Raw genomic sequence first — 16,465 nt, 5'->3', positions numbered from 1 at the left:
CCCCTGCTTGTAATCAAGGGAAGAAAAGACAGAATTGTGAGTTTGCAGACAGTTTGGGTTATATAGGCAGACCCTGTCATAAAAAACTGAAAAGAAAGCTATGACTAAATTAAAAAGTCATTTTATCCTTTTATTTTGTGACACAACTTTTATCACCTAGACTGACCCAGGACTTGGGTCCAAATCCTGGGAGTGCCAGCATGCTCCACCACACCTGCTTTCAAGTCAACCTTTTCTACGTGTTTCTATGTACTGAATAGTTTAAAAAGAGTAAGCCATATGTGGTGGCTCATGTATGCTATCCGAGTAATTATATAAACTAAAACTGCTATATAAAAAAGTAAAATATTATAATAATTTAGCGCTTGGAAAATAAAATTTCAGAGCTGAGCATAATAGTGCATGCCTTTAATCCTAGCATTGAAGAGTCAGAGGCAGGAGGATATCTGTGAGTTCACTCAAAGAGAAAAAAGAAAGGAAAACCTTAAGGGGCCCGTGAAGTGGTTGAGGGGGTCAATGGCAGTGGCTGCAATGGTAGCAGCCTGCGTTCAGTCCCTGGGACTCACATGGTGGAGAGAGGAGCAACTGCTGCCTCTTGTCCCTGATTACACAAGCGCTTGGGAAATACATGTGATTTAAAAGTTTAAACTAGTAACATTTAAAGGATGAAAAAAGACTTTCAATCATGGAACAGTTCCTCTAATACAGAATATAAATAACATTTTAATCATTTTCCTATCCCTGGGTTGGGGGCAGTGGGAAGAGGGAGAAGGAGAGAAATGGTTTTGAGCTGCAGTCTTACTATATAGCATAGGCTGGCTTAAACTCACTGGGATTCTCCTGCCTGAGCCGCTCCTGAATGCTGGAATCCTGGTTGTGCAGCACCATACCAGCAACTTTGCATTTTACTTTAAAGAAAAAGAAAATGAAGGCTCGGTCCTGGACACCCACCCGGTCTACCACAGCGTGCTGTGTACTAGATTCGCTGTCTGGGAGAAGCGGGGTACTGGTGGCAAGTTTCTCAGAGTGGTTGGTTTTCTGTTTTCTAGCAAAAATGTTGACAGGTATATTTTAGATACTAATTTATAACTTCCACTATTTTCAAAAGAGCTTTAAACTTCTACTAATATTAACCTAGTTAAATTGATGTGAAAAATTCCAAATTCATAATAAAATATTTAGAATCACTTTCTGAAATCATACTTCCACCTGTCAGCCAAAAATGAGTAACATGAAAATCAACTCTCCAAATCAAAGTTTATTGGAGAATTGCAACTGTTAACAATCCAATGTCATGGTAGAGAGCAAAAAGGAACTTAGAGACAGGCAAATCCACTTAAGCTGTTATGAAACAAATCTCACTGGCTACAGGAAGTATTTCAGTAGTCAGGGGTTACTGTCTAGATAGTGTCTAGTTTGGGAACTTGAGTCAGGAGTGCAGGTTAACTCATCTGTATAGTGCTTTGCCCAGCAATGTACTAGGCTTTAGGTTCAATCTTCAGCCCTGTAACAAAGGAAAGAAACCTATGGCTAATCTGCAAGCTTTGTGTTTTCAGCCTTCTACTGTAACCACCATTCCATTCAAGGGGCCTCCTTGTGGCCTTCAGTTGACTTTGCTTAGGTTTGGCAGAAAACACTGTTGTGATGCTGAAAGCTTTTATGCCCGTTAAGAAAGCAGATGGAGAGAAAAGTTGAAAAAAAATATTCTCCCAATTCTGTAAAGTCTGAGTCATCCTAGTCTTCCACAGTTTTAGTCAGTATTTTTGCCCAGTTATGCTTATATTTGGATGTAACTTCCATTATTGAAAAAAACAAACTACTGGGTGGTAGGGGTGCACACTTTTAATCCCAGCACTTGGCAGAGGCAGGTGGATCTCTTGAGTTTGAAGCCAGCCTAGTCTACAGAGTTACTTCCAGGACAGCCAGGGCTACACAGTGAAACCATTTCAAAGAACTGAGGTGGGAGGGGAGGAAGAAGGGAGGGAGAGAGGTGGTGGTGGGGGAACACACAAGCATCATAAACGCCCATGTGAAAGACCTGAAGGTCTTAGAGTTTGGTTATTATGTTTGATTGTCTTTAACGTCCTCATTTTTGAAGAACAGTGATGTACATCACTTGCTGAAACTAAAGGGAATTTGTTTTTTCTGCTCATACTTCCTCTTTGTCACACCAGTGCACTAAGGACCTTTTTGTTCCTTCAGCTTGTTAGGCTTTTGAAGGAAGTCGAGAGAGTCTGGTAAATGAGAGAATTGGAATGGGAAAACCTGTGGACCTGTACAAATCTGGAATATTTGTCAATGTGCAATTTAATGTTTTCTGCACACAAGTTATATTTAGAATACCAACAGACCTATGAAAGGAAAAAAAAAATAGCCAGGCATAGTTCTATACACCCGTGATACCAGCATTCAAGAGATGGATATAGTAGGATGAGACATTTGAAGCCAGCCTTGACTAAGTAGCAAATTTGAGGTTATCCTGGGCTGTTTAAAATTCTGCCTCAAAAACTCAAAACAAACAAAAAAGAAAATTAAATCCCTGGAACTTGAAAGATTGGATTTGAAGACCTGAGTTCATTTCCAGCACCATGTCAGGCAGCTCTGGCCTCTGCAGGTACTTTACAAATACACTTCAGTAAAAATGAGTGTTTGTTTTTAAGTACATGTTTTATAAAAACTAAAAACATGGTGGTATACACCTTTAATCCTAATACTTTGGAGACAGATGGATCATTGTGAGTTCTAGGTTAGTCAGGAATACATAGTAAGACTTTGTCTCAAAAAATTGAATAAATGCCTTTTATTTGGGGCTGGAGATAAGGCTCAGTGGTTAAGTTGTTCACTGCTCTTACAAATGACCTGAGTCCCAGCACCCGTGTGCTGTCTCACGACTGCCTGTTACTCCAGCGCCAGGGGAACCAACAACTCGTGGTTTCTGCACACATGATAGACACATAGACATTTAAAATTTTAATAAAAGCATTTCTTTGTAATATGAGTTTATGTCAGATTTATTTCTGAGGAAAATGATAGCGCTTTAGTCATCTTAGAGAAAAACATTTCCTTTTGTACTTTGTGTTGACTTTCCCTAGTCACATGCTCTTTTTTATTATTATTTCTAAGCTTTAGTTTTCAATGTTACATACTTTTATGTCTTTCTCTTCTAGAAGCTACCACTGCCCAACAGGTCAATTTCTTCGAAGAAGGTAATTTCTTCTTAACTGTCATGTAATACATTGTCTTTCTTTATATTAGAAGCAATTTTACTGAGTATTTAAGAGAGAAGTATTTTTCTTAAAACAAGACAAAAACCACAGCAATGCACACTAAGATAAAGCAGGATTGTTTGGATAGAACAGATGAGGGACACTTGTCCATCCTTCTAAACATCTTTAGCTGTTCAGGTTTAAGGACAGCTAGCACTTGCCACTTCTACCATATGTTAGTCTTGATTGTTATATTAAAATCATCACTTTGAAATTCTTATGACTAGTTTATGAAAATACAAGCATAACTTTAGTTCATTTTTAAGCTAATATATTTGAAATTAGTCATTTGGATATTGAAATATTTGTATGTGTACATTATCCATGAAAAAAGTCACTAACTCGCCAACATTAGTCATGTCTCAAATTATAGTCAGTTTATGGTAGTTTCTTCCAGTAAGCTAAAACTGTCCCAGTATTTCCTGATTAATCTGTTCATTATGGAATCTGCTTTAAAGCCTCCGTGTATGGTTTTTAGACATTATTTGTTTAAGAAGTAATAATTATGTGTCTGAAAGACAACCAAATACAGGAGCTCAACTGTAGCTCATTTAGAACTTTGTTATTCCAAATAGGAATCTCAGTAAATAAACAGCAGCTGTGACCTGGACCCTCAGGGGCTGCACTGTAGCATTGGCCTGTGTTGACTTGGAACTTTTGAACGCAAGCATAAAGACTGTGCTATGCATTGTCTGCCTCCTTGTAGGAGAAACCGAAGATGATCTCGAGAGCTCTTACAGCGACGTCACTCTCAGGGCCAGACCCAGCGATTCTCTTGAGTCTAGAGGTAATGTGGCTTTATATGTGTGTGACTCTTCCCACAGAGCTATCTTGTAGTTAAAATATAATTTTTAAGTAATTTTTAAGCCTTTAAAAATTTTTACAAATCATTTTTAGAGTTATATGCTTAGTCCATTATAATTACTCCTTCCATTGTGCCATGTGACAGATAGCTGAATAGAGCACTTTTAGCTGGCTTGAGTATTTGTAGAAAGATATTTTTATGCTTAAGAATTACTTTCTGAGCTGGGCGTGGTGGCGCACACCTTTAATCCCAGCACTCAGGAGGCAGAGGCAGGCTGATTTCTGAGTTCGAGGCCAGCCTGGTCTACAGAGTGAGTTCCAGGACAGCCAGGGCTACACAGAGAAACCCTGTCTCAAAAACANNAAAAAAAAAAAAAAAAAAAAAGAATTTCTGGTTTTGAATTTTGAGAAATTGATCACATTGGTACTCAGGAGTACTGCTCAGTTTTAGGAACCTCTAGTAGTATTAGATAATTAATTACTTTGTCTTTAAGTCAGAGTCTTCACCATGTTAGATATCACAGGGGATTTTGTTGTATGGCAGTCTGTAATTGTGCAGGTGAACTTGCCTTTAAGAGTTGGATAGAGAAACTTAAAGCTTAAGAAGATGCTAAACTATTTGCACACTCCATAAACGGGTAACTCTTAGTCCCACAAAAATACCACCTCATGGAAATGTCTGTACTTCTCATGATCAACAAGGCATCAACATTCTTCTCATTAAAGGTAAGCTCATGGGGCTGACTGTGATGGTGAACACTTTTAATCCTAGCACTTACTTGAGAGGCAGAGGCAAGTCGATCTCTGAGAGTTCCGAGCCAATCTGGTTCAGGTAGCAGGTTCCAAGCCAGTTGGGGCTATACAGTAAGACCTGCCTCAAAAACTTAAATAGATAAGTGGGGTGAGGACAAACCTTGCTGGTAGAGTATGTGCCTCACGTTTGGGTGGGAAGCCCTGATTGGTTCCCAGGACCACAGAAATTTTTAAAAAATGTAAAGCTCAAAAGCTGGTTGTAGGCATTTGGCATTTGTATATCCCCTTCCCTGATTTTCTCCCTTTTTTTTTTTGTTAGGGGAGGTTTTTTTTTTAATTTGTTTATCTTATTAGAGAGGAGCTCTTGTATAGCACAGGCTGACCCTATTGATCCCCTTGCTTCAGTCCCACTCCTGTCCACAGTAGTGCTGGCCTTAAAGACTTGCACCACGGTGCCCAGATTCCATCGTCAGTTTACAGTTTTGTTTTTAGATGCTTGCATATATAGTGTTTTTTTTTTCACACATATACATCTTTACACTTTGTTCTTAGCTGCCCCCACTTCCCTCTCCCATCCCTCATCCTTCTTAAAACATTTAATATTTTTATTCTTTCATAATCAAATGGTAGGTAATGTTTAATCATATTCCTCCCTTATCCTCTCCCATCTCCCTTTGCCTCCTGCTAAACTTCCCCCAACAAGTCCCCTTCCTACTTGGTTTGTAGTCTATGCTCCCACTTCCCTTTAATTAGGGCTGCTTGAATGAGTAGAGGTGGGTGGGAGGTGGTTATTTGGGCAAGGGCAACTTACCAGTGGCTACCCCACTGAGGATATGACTTCCCTTCCCCAGCAACTGTTAACTGCCTATTAGGTCCTTCTGTGAAGTGTCGCCTTGAGCCCCTCCCCCATCTGTGGTGGAATGTACGTGTGCTCAGTCTTCTTTTTTTGTTGTTGTTTTGTTTTGTTTTTGTTTTTGTTTTTGTTTTTCGAGACAGGGTTTCTCTGTATAGCCCTGGCTATCCTGGAACTCACTTTGTAGACCAGGCTGGCCTTGAACTCAGAAATCCGCTTGTCTCTGCCTCCCGAGTGCTGGTATTAAAGGCGTGCACCACCACGCCTGGCTTCTACACCTCCACTTCAGCTCCATCCTTTCCTCCTTGCAAAAATAATCCTTCCTTCTGCTTTCATGTCACGTAAAAGAAAATGTCTGTGGTACAGTTTGCAGGCCAAGAAGGATTTAAAACCAAATCCTGAACTTCAGGTTATTGCCTGTAGTGTATCTGTCTCACTCTTTTCATGACTCATTCTTCACCCATAAAATGAGCACTGGAAAGTGATGCTTCAGATACTTTGTGTTTTTTAGATGAAGCCACCCCAGCAGCTGGTAAACATCCAGAATCACTGAGGGGGTTGCCACACAGTAAGTAGTGCAAGTTCCTAGGTCTGCCGGGAGGAGGCCAGCCCTGTCCTGCCTGTTTGTGCTGTGTCTTTGGTTATATTACTAGGTTGTGGGTTGCTTTTAGTTTGTTCACTGATAGAGTAGTGAGTCTTATAGCGTTGTAATTTTTCATCTTTGTTGTTGAGATGACAGAATACAAAATATTAGAAGTAATGTTTTAAGATGCAGGTAACAATGATCATGAGTGGCATTTGGTTTTGACTTTTTAGGGGTCCTACAGGTTGAGCCAGGTTTTTAGTACTTTTAGGCAAGCATTCTATCACATTGCTCTACATCAGTTCAACAGTTTTCTTAAATGCTATTTCTATTGTGGATAATCTGCAATGAATATATATGTGTTCTTAGGTTAAGCAGAATAATAGCATTTTCATCTTTTTCTATTTTTAAATTAAACTTCAAGATTTGAGACATTTCCTTTTTGAAAATATTTCATTAAATCTAAGTTGCCATATTTTGTTATGTATCAATAAGAGGAACCTGTCTAATTGAGCTTTATTATTAGATGCAGCCTTAAACACATTTTCTAGAGTACTTTTTTAGTATTTGATATGAGAGAGAGAAAGTGTATGTGTGTGTGTACATATATGTCCATTATTTTCACACATGCAAATACCCATTTTTAAATATCTGATATGAGATCCCTGGGGGGTTTACGACCCACAGTTGGAAACCACTGTTCTAGAAGGCAGAGTTTATTTGAGTTTACAGTTCCAAAGGGTTAAAATCCATGATGTCAAGAATGAAGGCATGGCAGCAGGAATTGCTGGGAGCTCGCATCTCAAACTGCAAGCAGGAGACTGTGAGAGCACACACAAAAGTTCAGAACCTCTGCCCCCAGTGACACATCTCCAACAAAGCCATGCCCCCTAAACTTCCCCAACGAGTGCTGCCAACTGGGGCCCAAGTATGAAATGTTGCCCCAAGACTTATGGCGGACATCTCATCAGACTGCCACAGCCTGGTCAGTTGGTTGATGGGCTTTTCTTTTTCTTTTTCCTTTCTGTGCTGAGAATGAAAGCCTCACGCACACAAATGGAGTGCTTTGCCACTGAGCCACAGCTTCAGCATAGCCATTTTCAGAGTAATGATCCTAGAGCTGACGTCTTATCATTGTCCAGTGCTAGGTGTTTCTAGTTTAGAAAAAGGGAAATGAGATGGGAAGATGAGCCAGGCGATGGTGGCGCACGCCTTTAATCCCAGCACTCGGGAGGCAGGGGCGGGCGGGGCTACACAGAGAAACCCTGTCTCAAAAAACCAAAAAAAAAAAAAAAAAAAAAAAGATGGGAAGATGACTCTGGTTAAATGTGCTTGCAGAGGATGGGAGTTCAGTTCCTAGCACCACAGTGGACATCTCGGAACCACCCGTGACTCCACCTTCAGAAGCTCTAACACCGCCTGCTTCTGCAGGCACCAGCACTCAACATACACATGCACACAAAAGGGAAAACATACATATTTATTGTGTGTTTGACTGGTCCGAGGGTTGGATCGGTGTCTTTGTCTGGTAGACAGGTGACATGGCTGTGGTAGCTCCTTCTGTCTCTGTTCCCAGGCTTCTCTGACTTCACTCCTTTTCTCTGTTCTAGATCAGGACTTCCCAGCTCATGAGAATCAGCCATTACTGCTGAGTAAGTTCTCTGTTTCAGTCAGCCCTCTTCCTGCCTTGTTCAGCCAATAAAAAGTCCCAACATGGCCAAACTTGATAACACACACCTTTAATTCCAGCAAAGACAGGAGGGTTTCTGAGTTCCAGACCAGCCTGGTCTACAGAGTGAGGTCTAGGACAGCCAGGGCTACACAGAGAAACCCCAAATAAATAAAGTTGTAATTTGATTTTAAATCATTTCACCTCAGCTTTTTAAGTCCATCACACAATGGTCCTGTATGTAATTACTCTGATGTGGCATTCTATTCAGGGCTGTTTTAGCCGCAGTAATTTACTTGGAGGGTAACTGCCCAACTTTCCTTCTTAAATGTAATTAGAATCCAATGGGATAGTTTTGAACTCAGTGTTAGATCAGAGTAAAGATGTACATCGTAGTTTTATCTGGTGGGCAATTATTTCTGCCTGAGGGAAGGCTTTTGTTGTCACTAGTCTGACCCCAGGACATTATCTTTTACTTCAGAGGCTTTTACCTTTGATGTGTTCCCCCCTGCATTTCCCCTCCCTGTTATATTTATTGTATATGTTGAACTATGTTATAAATTTAGTATACGAAATGATGTGTGTATATATGTTTTTGCTTCAGCCTCAGGATGTCAGGAAAACCCTCAGGAGTGGGTTGAGCAAGCTGTAAGAATGAGGAATAGAATGGCATGTAAGTAGATCCCTCTCTTTGCTGCTGTACTTTGTTGACTATCTAATATAACAAATACTGAGCTCTTCCAGTAAGTACTAACGGTCAGCTCTGCTCCCAGATGAGATTGCAGCCAGTGCAGCCAGTACAGTGTAGGAAGTGGCATGCAAAAACCAGTGGGGGCCGTTCCCAGGCCTCACACCTCACAACCTAGCAGCTAATAACTTCAGGTGTGTGTGTGTGTGTGTTCTCGTGGACTCCATATAGATAAGCACTCTACTGCAGCCTTCTTTGCCCCTTATTTCATGTCATAAAAGCTGAAAATTCACAAATAGTATTTTCATGATTATGTTTAGGGTAGCACAAATGTCACTGAATGGAAGAAATATCTGTTGGGCTGATGCCCTCTTCTGATATGTCTGAAGACAATAAGAATGCACTCATATACATAAAATAAATAAATCTTTTTTAATAAATCTGTAAATTGATGTGACAAAATGACCATACTTTGAGCTCAGTCTGTAGAAATACATCCACATTAGTGCTGAAGATGTAACTAGGTGGTGGGGCATTTGGCCAGCATGCATAAAACACTGGGTTCAGTCACAAGATGAACAAAAAACACGCAGGAAATAGTCAGGTCAGTTATTGAGTATTGGCTGTGTGAACTGTCCATTGTTCTCTGCCCTGCATGGTGCTTTGCTCTTCACCCTCCACACCACAGAATTTGGTTTTGGGGCTGAGAACAGTGTTTCACACTACGGCCCACATTGTCTAGAACGCCATCCTTTAGCCTCGGCTGCTCAAGAGTTGGGGTTTTAGAATGGTGTGTACTATCACAGCAGGCTGTATGAAACCCTCACATTTATCTGTTGCTCAGGGAAGGACTGACACACTTAGAGATTGCGGTAATCTCTAATGATTACAGTTGACTTTTCCTCATCAGAGTCTGTATTCCACTCTTAAATGAGCCATTTAGCCGCATAAAATGAAAACACCCTTTCCTCCTGCTTTACTTTTGGCTATTATTTTTCAGTGTTGTGTGTACTACTTGATAGTAGAAAAGCATTTCCTGCCAGGCGTGGTGGCACACGCCTTTAATCCCCAGCACTTGGGAGGTGAATTTCTGAGTTCGAGGCCAGCCTGGTCTACAAAGTGTGTTGCAGGACAGCCAGGGCTACACAGAGAAACCCTGTCTCGAAAAACCAAAAGAAAAAACAAACAAACAAAAAAAGAAAAGAAAAGCATTTCCTCTTAAAATTTGTTTTTCATTGCCTCTTATACTTAGGAAACCAAATACTAATTATTCAGATTATTAGAATTAATGAAAAACCTTTTTTTTTCCTTTTAAATTTGAGAGACAGAATCTCTCTGTGTACACGTGACTATCCTGGAATTCACTATGTAGACCAAACTGACCTTAACTCAGAGAGCTCCACCTGCCTCTGCCTCCTGATTGAAAATTAAAATCTAAGAGGTAGCACTTGAAAGTAGAAAATGCAGTAATGGTAGTCTCTATTACCATGGAAAATTCAGAGCTTCTTGGGGTATTTCTTAGTTTATAATACTGTATTCCAGGAAATAAATAGCAAAGAAAAAAAATTATACACATTAATACCAGAGAAGATTTTTAAACTTTTTTTAGATTAAATTTATTTTGTGTGTGTGTGTGTGTGTGTGTGTGTGTGTGTATGTGTGTGTGTGTGTGTGTATGTGTGTGCGCGCGCGCGCGCATGTGCATGCTTATCCATGAGCTGGAAGAGGGCTTTGGTTCTCTCGGAGCTGGAGTTACAGACATTAGATCTCAGGAACTGAACTCAGGTCCTCTGTAAAAAGTACCAAGTACCCTTAACTGCTGAGCTGTCACTTGAGCTCGAGACTGAAGTGTGTGTGCTGTATTTGCACACAAGTATAGTACCTTCAGAGGTTAGAAGAGGGTGACAGATCCTGTGGAGCTAGAGCTATGAACTCCCTGATGGGAGATTTGGACTCTTGTCCTCTGGAAGAGCAGTCTCTGCTATCTTTACCTCAGTGATATCTCTCAAAACCCTTTTTATTTTCTCTAAGACATTGCTCATTGCGAAAGGAAACTGCTGCTGCCGTTATTCGTGAGAGAGGGTCTCAACTGTATAGCCCTGGCTGGCCTGAAATTAAGTCACCATGACTGGCTTAGCATTGTTTTTGTTTTGTTTTTTTGTTTTTTGACACCAAATTTGTAGTTAAGTTTTAGAATTTGGAGTTAAGTACTTGTAATTACCGTACCTAGGTATTGTACTGGACTTTGAGAGTGCTGTAGAAAAATGGCATGCAAGAAATGTGCATGCATCCAGTTGAGTATAGTAGTGCACACCTATAATTGGGCTGCCTAGACAGGAGGTTTGAAAACACCCTGGGCTACATATCTAGACCAAGGAAAGAAAGATTACTAGTCCATTAACAAAGTTTTGTTTAGTACAGAACAATGGCAAGGATGAAAATATTTGTAACAGTGAAAGACACCAGTGGTGATTTTGTAATAGCCTTTACATAATTACTCTTCAGTCCAAGATAGTTGTTTAAACTTCTGTCCCGGGTATTTTGTTTAGCTTCTGGTTGCTACTGCTTTGGGTTTTGGACAGGATCTCACATAGCCAGCTCTAGACTTCTCCTTATTTTTGTGCCACCTCTGAGTGCTTGATCTTAGTTGTACACCATCAAGCCTGAGCTGTTCTCTCTCATGTTTTGTTTTGTTTGAGACAGGGTTTCTCTGTGTAGCACTGGCTGTACTGGAACTCACTTTGTAGACCAGGCTGGCCTCGAACTCAGAAATCCCCCTGCCTCTGCCTCCCGAGTGCTGGGATTAAAGGTGTGCTCCACCACCGCCCAGCCACATAATTGTTAATACTTACGTATATCATGTGAAAATCAATAACTGGCAGATTCACGACCCTGCACTCTTGACTTTTATGGAGTAACTGCTGCTATAACTTTGGACTTGAAAATCTCTATAGATTTCCATGTTTCTCTTACTGCTTTTAGTGATTTAGTAAGGAAGAGAGAATACCTCAGCAGTTTATACATAGCAGTCTTCAAAGTATGTTTATGATCTATGGATTACATACATAGTGTGTACAACACATATGTAATACTTATTAGTCATATCCATCATAAAGAGTAAAACATCACAGAACTGCCATATCCCATTTATCTTTGTAATTATGTAATGAGGTCTTTAAGATGAGCATCTGATATATTGGGGACCTTTTTAGTATTTTGTTTTTAATAGTGCATTTGTAACCTATGGCATAATTTAAATGTTTCTAATAAAGTTTCATGAGCAGAATTGGTAACCCAAAGAATCGGCTCTTAGAGTTAGCATGATGTCACTTTGTCTTGCTTGGTTGTTGAGTGTTTCAGTTTTGTTTCTGTTTTCTGGTCATATGACTCAAGGCAATTTCTGTATCTTAGCAGCTCTAACTTTATTCCTGTGATCTAGCCCAGGGTTTCTCAAGCACAAGGAAGAGCATCTATCTGTTCAGAGTTGTCCATCCCAGAGTTACTGCAGGCGGGTGGTAGACGGATGTGACCGCAGAGGGAGGCCGTACCAGTAAAGTTGTTGGGCCTCTCTGTCTCTTGATACAGTTTTTGTTTTGTTTTGTTTTGTTTTATAAGATTTTAAAAATATTAATTAAGAATTTAATGGCCAGAATCCTACAGAAACTATTTCAGTCATTCTAAGATAGAAAATAATGATTTAAGATTGCATTTTAAATGGAAATTCTTATTCCATGTAATTTAGTAATCCATAATCTACATTTTCCTCTTTCTTACAATATCTTCACAGGTAGCAGTTTTGTAAATAGTCATTTTCCAGATTATTTCAGGCTTCTATTAGGGTGTGCATGGTTTTTTGCCCTCTTATCTTTGTTCCTAACACAGCTGCAAGGCTTTCTCTCTACACTGAGTATGTAAGGGTTCCCTCTGTACTTGGTTAGTGTTGCTGTAATGAACTGTGAGGGGCATCAGTGTAGCAGGCGTTTGGAGACTCTGCTTCACCTACCACCTCTGCTTGACCCCTGCATTTTCTTTCCTGTAATGAGAATACATAGGCAAATAAAACATAAAAATGATGGTCTTCTGAAATTACTTTTTATTTTAGATAACAACATTCAGAAATCCAACTTTGGAAACCAGTCTCCATCAACCTCCAGGCCACGTAAGTCTGTCTAATCATTATGTGGGCCAAACTTGATAGCTTGGATTTACAACATTTTTTGACAGCAGTATGACTTGATGCTATTTGAAGCATCATATAAGCACTTCTTTGGAAAAAGTATATACTATATCAGCAGGGAAATTCCGTGGAGACAAACCATATGAAACATCTAGTTTCCTCTTGACTTTATTGTTCATAGTCCCAAAAATAAATGTTGATAAGTAGGGCTGGAGAGATTGTTCGGTGAGTAAAATCTTACTGTCTGAGCCTCAGCACCAAAGTTCAGACTCTGGAACCACATAAAGGTGGAGGAGAGAAGCGACTCGGCAAAGTTACACTCCGACCTCCACGCGCATGCGTACACCCACCATGGCCTGTGCACACACATGGCACTAATAGTCTATTAGTGAGGAAGCCACCCTTACCATTACACTGAAGTAGGCCAGATTAGCAGGAAGGGAACATATAGTGTGACCGAAACAAATGCTGCAGGTTTTGAAGTCACAGAGGTGTATTTGAACTAAACTGGAACACTTACCTTGTATACAGCCTTGAAGAATTTTCTTATTCCCAAAGCCTGTTACCTTGAATAATAAGTACTAAGCAATTATTAGTGATTCTGAAATTTTTGTGTCTTTCTACACTGATAAAAATACTTACAAAGAGTTTGAATTAATTTGTAAATGACAGGATTTTTTTTTTTTTCCCGAGAGAGGGTTTCTCTGTGTAGCCCTGGCTGTTCTAGAACTCACTCTGTAGACCAGGCTAGCCTTGAACTCAGAAATTCGCCTGCCTCTGCCTCCCAAGTGCTGGGATTAAAGGCGTGCGCCACTGCACCACTGCCGGTGGCAGGATTCTTTTTTATGGATGATTGTCCCTATCTACTCATCAGTTGATGGACATTTGAGTTGTCTCCACTGCTTGACTCTTCTGCATCATTGCTGTAGTGAACCTGAGATGCAGATGTCTCCTCCACATACTGAATTCATCCCTTTGGATGCATACCCAGCAGTGGAGTTGCAGGATCACATAGTAGTTTTAAAAAGAGGACTAAACCTACTCATATTTACCTAGACATTAATCTCTAGTTTAATAAACTTTACTTGGACTCTCATACCCACTTCTGTTTTTAGATACCTAAAAATATTATTCAGATATGAAGAATTTTCAAAACCTTTTTATGGAATTGTGGACTTTCCTTACAACTTAACATTGCATAACTGACAGTAAAGACTAGTGAGGTTGTAGGGAGAGGAAGAGTCCTTATTCACTCTGATGGGAGGATAAAAGTTTCCAGAAATTACAGAGCTGCCATAGACCCAGGTATACCCCCTGGGTATACAGCCAAAGAGTTCCATGTCCTGCCACAGAGACCCTTGTGTGTCCATCCATGTTCACTGCTGTTCTATTCACAACAGCAAGGAAGTAGAACCAGCCTGTGAATGGGTAATGAAAATGTGCTACACACACACACACACACAGACTTTTATTCAGATGTAAAGGAGGTGTAATTATGGAATTTTCAAGGAAGTGGGTGTGTCTGGAAAGTATAGCATTAAGGAAGGTGGCTCAAACGCAGACAGAAACTGTGTGTTCTCTTATATGCAGACTCTAGCCTGCAATGTATCAGTGTATATGTGTATAAATTATAATATGTTTAAGCATATGTACATATAAATAAATGTAAATGTGGGTAAAGCATAAAATACCAGAAGGAAAACCGAGAGGGGTAAGACTAAGTGCTCAGGAAGGATGAAGGAGGCGGAAGTGGGCGGGCAAAGGATATGGAACAGCAGGATAAGCGGCAGGTCCTTAAGTGCGGCCTGAAACAGGAAACCAGGGACTGTTAGTGAGATTTTTGCTCTTAAAATTCATTGTCATTTTCTAGAATTGTTTTAGTTGGTAGTTCCTTTTTGCTGTTTTTTGGGGGGAGGGGAAGGTGTGTGTGTGTGTGTGTGTGTGTGTGTATTTTAGGCAAGCTTTTATGTAGTCTGTGTTGGCCTTGAATTCACTACATAGCTGAAGCTGGCCTTGAACTCTTGATGATATTGGCTCTACCTTCCAAGTGCTGAAGTTACAGGCATGAGCCACCACATCTTGCTTAAATTCTTAGAATTTGAATAAAGTGTCGTGCATTAATCATTAGAAAATACTGATTCACTAAGCTATCAGATTTTCACTGGGTATGGTGGGAATCTGAAGTAGTAGTCATACCCGACTACAGAGTGAGACTTCATCCTTGAAGCAGTGTATGCAGCCAGGGAGCTCCCAGGGATAATCCCAGCACTCAGGAGGAAAAGACAGGAGGATCACCCAGGAGTTTGAGTCAGCCTGGTCTATATAGTGAGTTTCAGACTAGTCGAGGTTACATAGTGAGACCTCCTCTCATGAAAACAAAGCAAATGGTATGTGCATTTTCTGAATGTTGACACACTATGTACAGTATAAAAGATTGCATTTGTTAATGTCACTATCAAACTCAAGATCTTTCAAGAGTTAAATATTGCTAGGAGTGGTGATGCCTGCCTGTAATCCCAGTCCTAGTGATGATAGTTGTGTAGTGAGGAGCAGTGGGAGACCTGGCATGAGTTCAGTGCCCTGACTCACACAATATTATTAACTGAGTTAAAAAATAAGGGGCTGGTGAGATGGCTCAGCTGGTAAAGGCTTTTGTGCACAGGTCTGAATCTGAGTTCAGTTGTTGTCTTAGTCAAGGTTTCTATTCCTGCACAAACATGACCAAGAAGCAAATTGGGGAGGAAAGGATTTATTGGGCTTACACTTCCACATTGCTGTTCATCACCAAAGGAAGTCAGGACTGGAACTCAAGCAGGTCAGAAAGCAGGAGCTGATGCAGAGGCCATGGAGGGATGTTACTTACTGGCTTGCTTCCCCTGGATTGCTCAGTCTGCTCTCTTATAGAACCCAAGACTGCCAGCCCAGAGATGGTCCCACCCACAAGGGGCCTTTCCCCCTTGATCACTAATTGAGAAAATACCCCATAGCTGGATCTCATGGAGGCATTTCCCCAAATGAAGCTCCTTTCTCTGTGATAACTCAGCCTGTGTCAAGTTGACACATAAAACCAGCCAGTACAGTCGTCTAGACCCACATGGTAGAGGAAAGAACTGACTGTCACAGGTTGTACACACACACACTTTTTAAAGTTAAGTATTGGTAGCTATTAGTTTTGTAATGGTAGGAGCAGTATTTCCAGAATTCTAATTTTCACATGAAAGTTTGAATGTTACACTGGCAACAAATATTGCCTGAAAGTCCCGGGTGTGCTTTGTTCATTGTTCATGAAATACAGGAATGTGACTAATCATAGATTATTAATTATTTTTCAAGTAAAAATGATTCATTTTCAAAAGTGCTGATTCAAGTAGCAGCTTAGTTGTAAAATTCCTTTTTCTTTGGACAACTGTTGTCTATGCTGTACAGCAGACAACATTGAGAAAATATGTACTCAGAGGGTTAAAGGTCTTGTAGTGGGGTCTTTTTTATTGTTGTTTTTAGTTTTGGGTTTTTTTGGTTTTTTTTTTTTTTTTTTTTTTTTTTTTTTTTTTTGTTTTTGTTTGGTTTTTTTGTGTGTGATAATGTGTTAGGGCCTCACACATACTACATAGACATTTATACCAAGTTACAGCATGCCCCAGCCCGAGGACTAAGGTGTAACAAATTCATTTA

General features: G+C 40.2%; 1 protein-coding gene across 2 annotated transcripts in view; it reads left to right on the top strand.

Moving 5' to 3' along the window:
* Positions 1-16,465, top strand: part of Tor1aip1 (torsin 1A interacting protein 1) — a 29,638-nt gene that overhangs the window by 9,987 nt on the left and 3,186 nt on the right. Inside the window, exons 5-10 of one of the 2 annotated variants that reach the window (XM_021174234.2) lie at positions 3,168-3,206; positions 3,973-4,053; positions 6,188-6,244; positions 7,870-7,911; positions 8,533-8,601; positions 12,719-12,775. In XM_021174234.2, the coding sequence (XP_021029893.1) occupies positions 3,168-3,206; positions 3,973-4,053; positions 6,188-6,244; positions 7,870-7,911; positions 8,533-8,601; positions 12,719-12,775 (345 nt within the window). The remainder of the gene's footprint in view (positions 1-3,167; positions 3,207-3,972; positions 4,054-6,187; positions 6,245-7,869; positions 7,912-8,532; positions 8,602-12,718; positions 12,776-16,465) is intronic. The other variant, XM_021174243.2, reaches the window with a different exon arrangement.

The sequence above is a fragment of the Mus caroli genome, chromosome 1, assembly GCF_900094665.2.
Source record: "Mus caroli chromosome 1, CAROLI_EIJ_v1.1, whole genome shotgun sequence".
NCBI classification, from domain to species: Eukaryota; Metazoa; Chordata; class Mammalia; order Rodentia; family Muridae; genus Mus; species Mus caroli.
The sequence above is the reverse complement of the archived record's forward strand: the minus strand, read 5'-3'. Positions and strand labels throughout refer to the sequence as shown.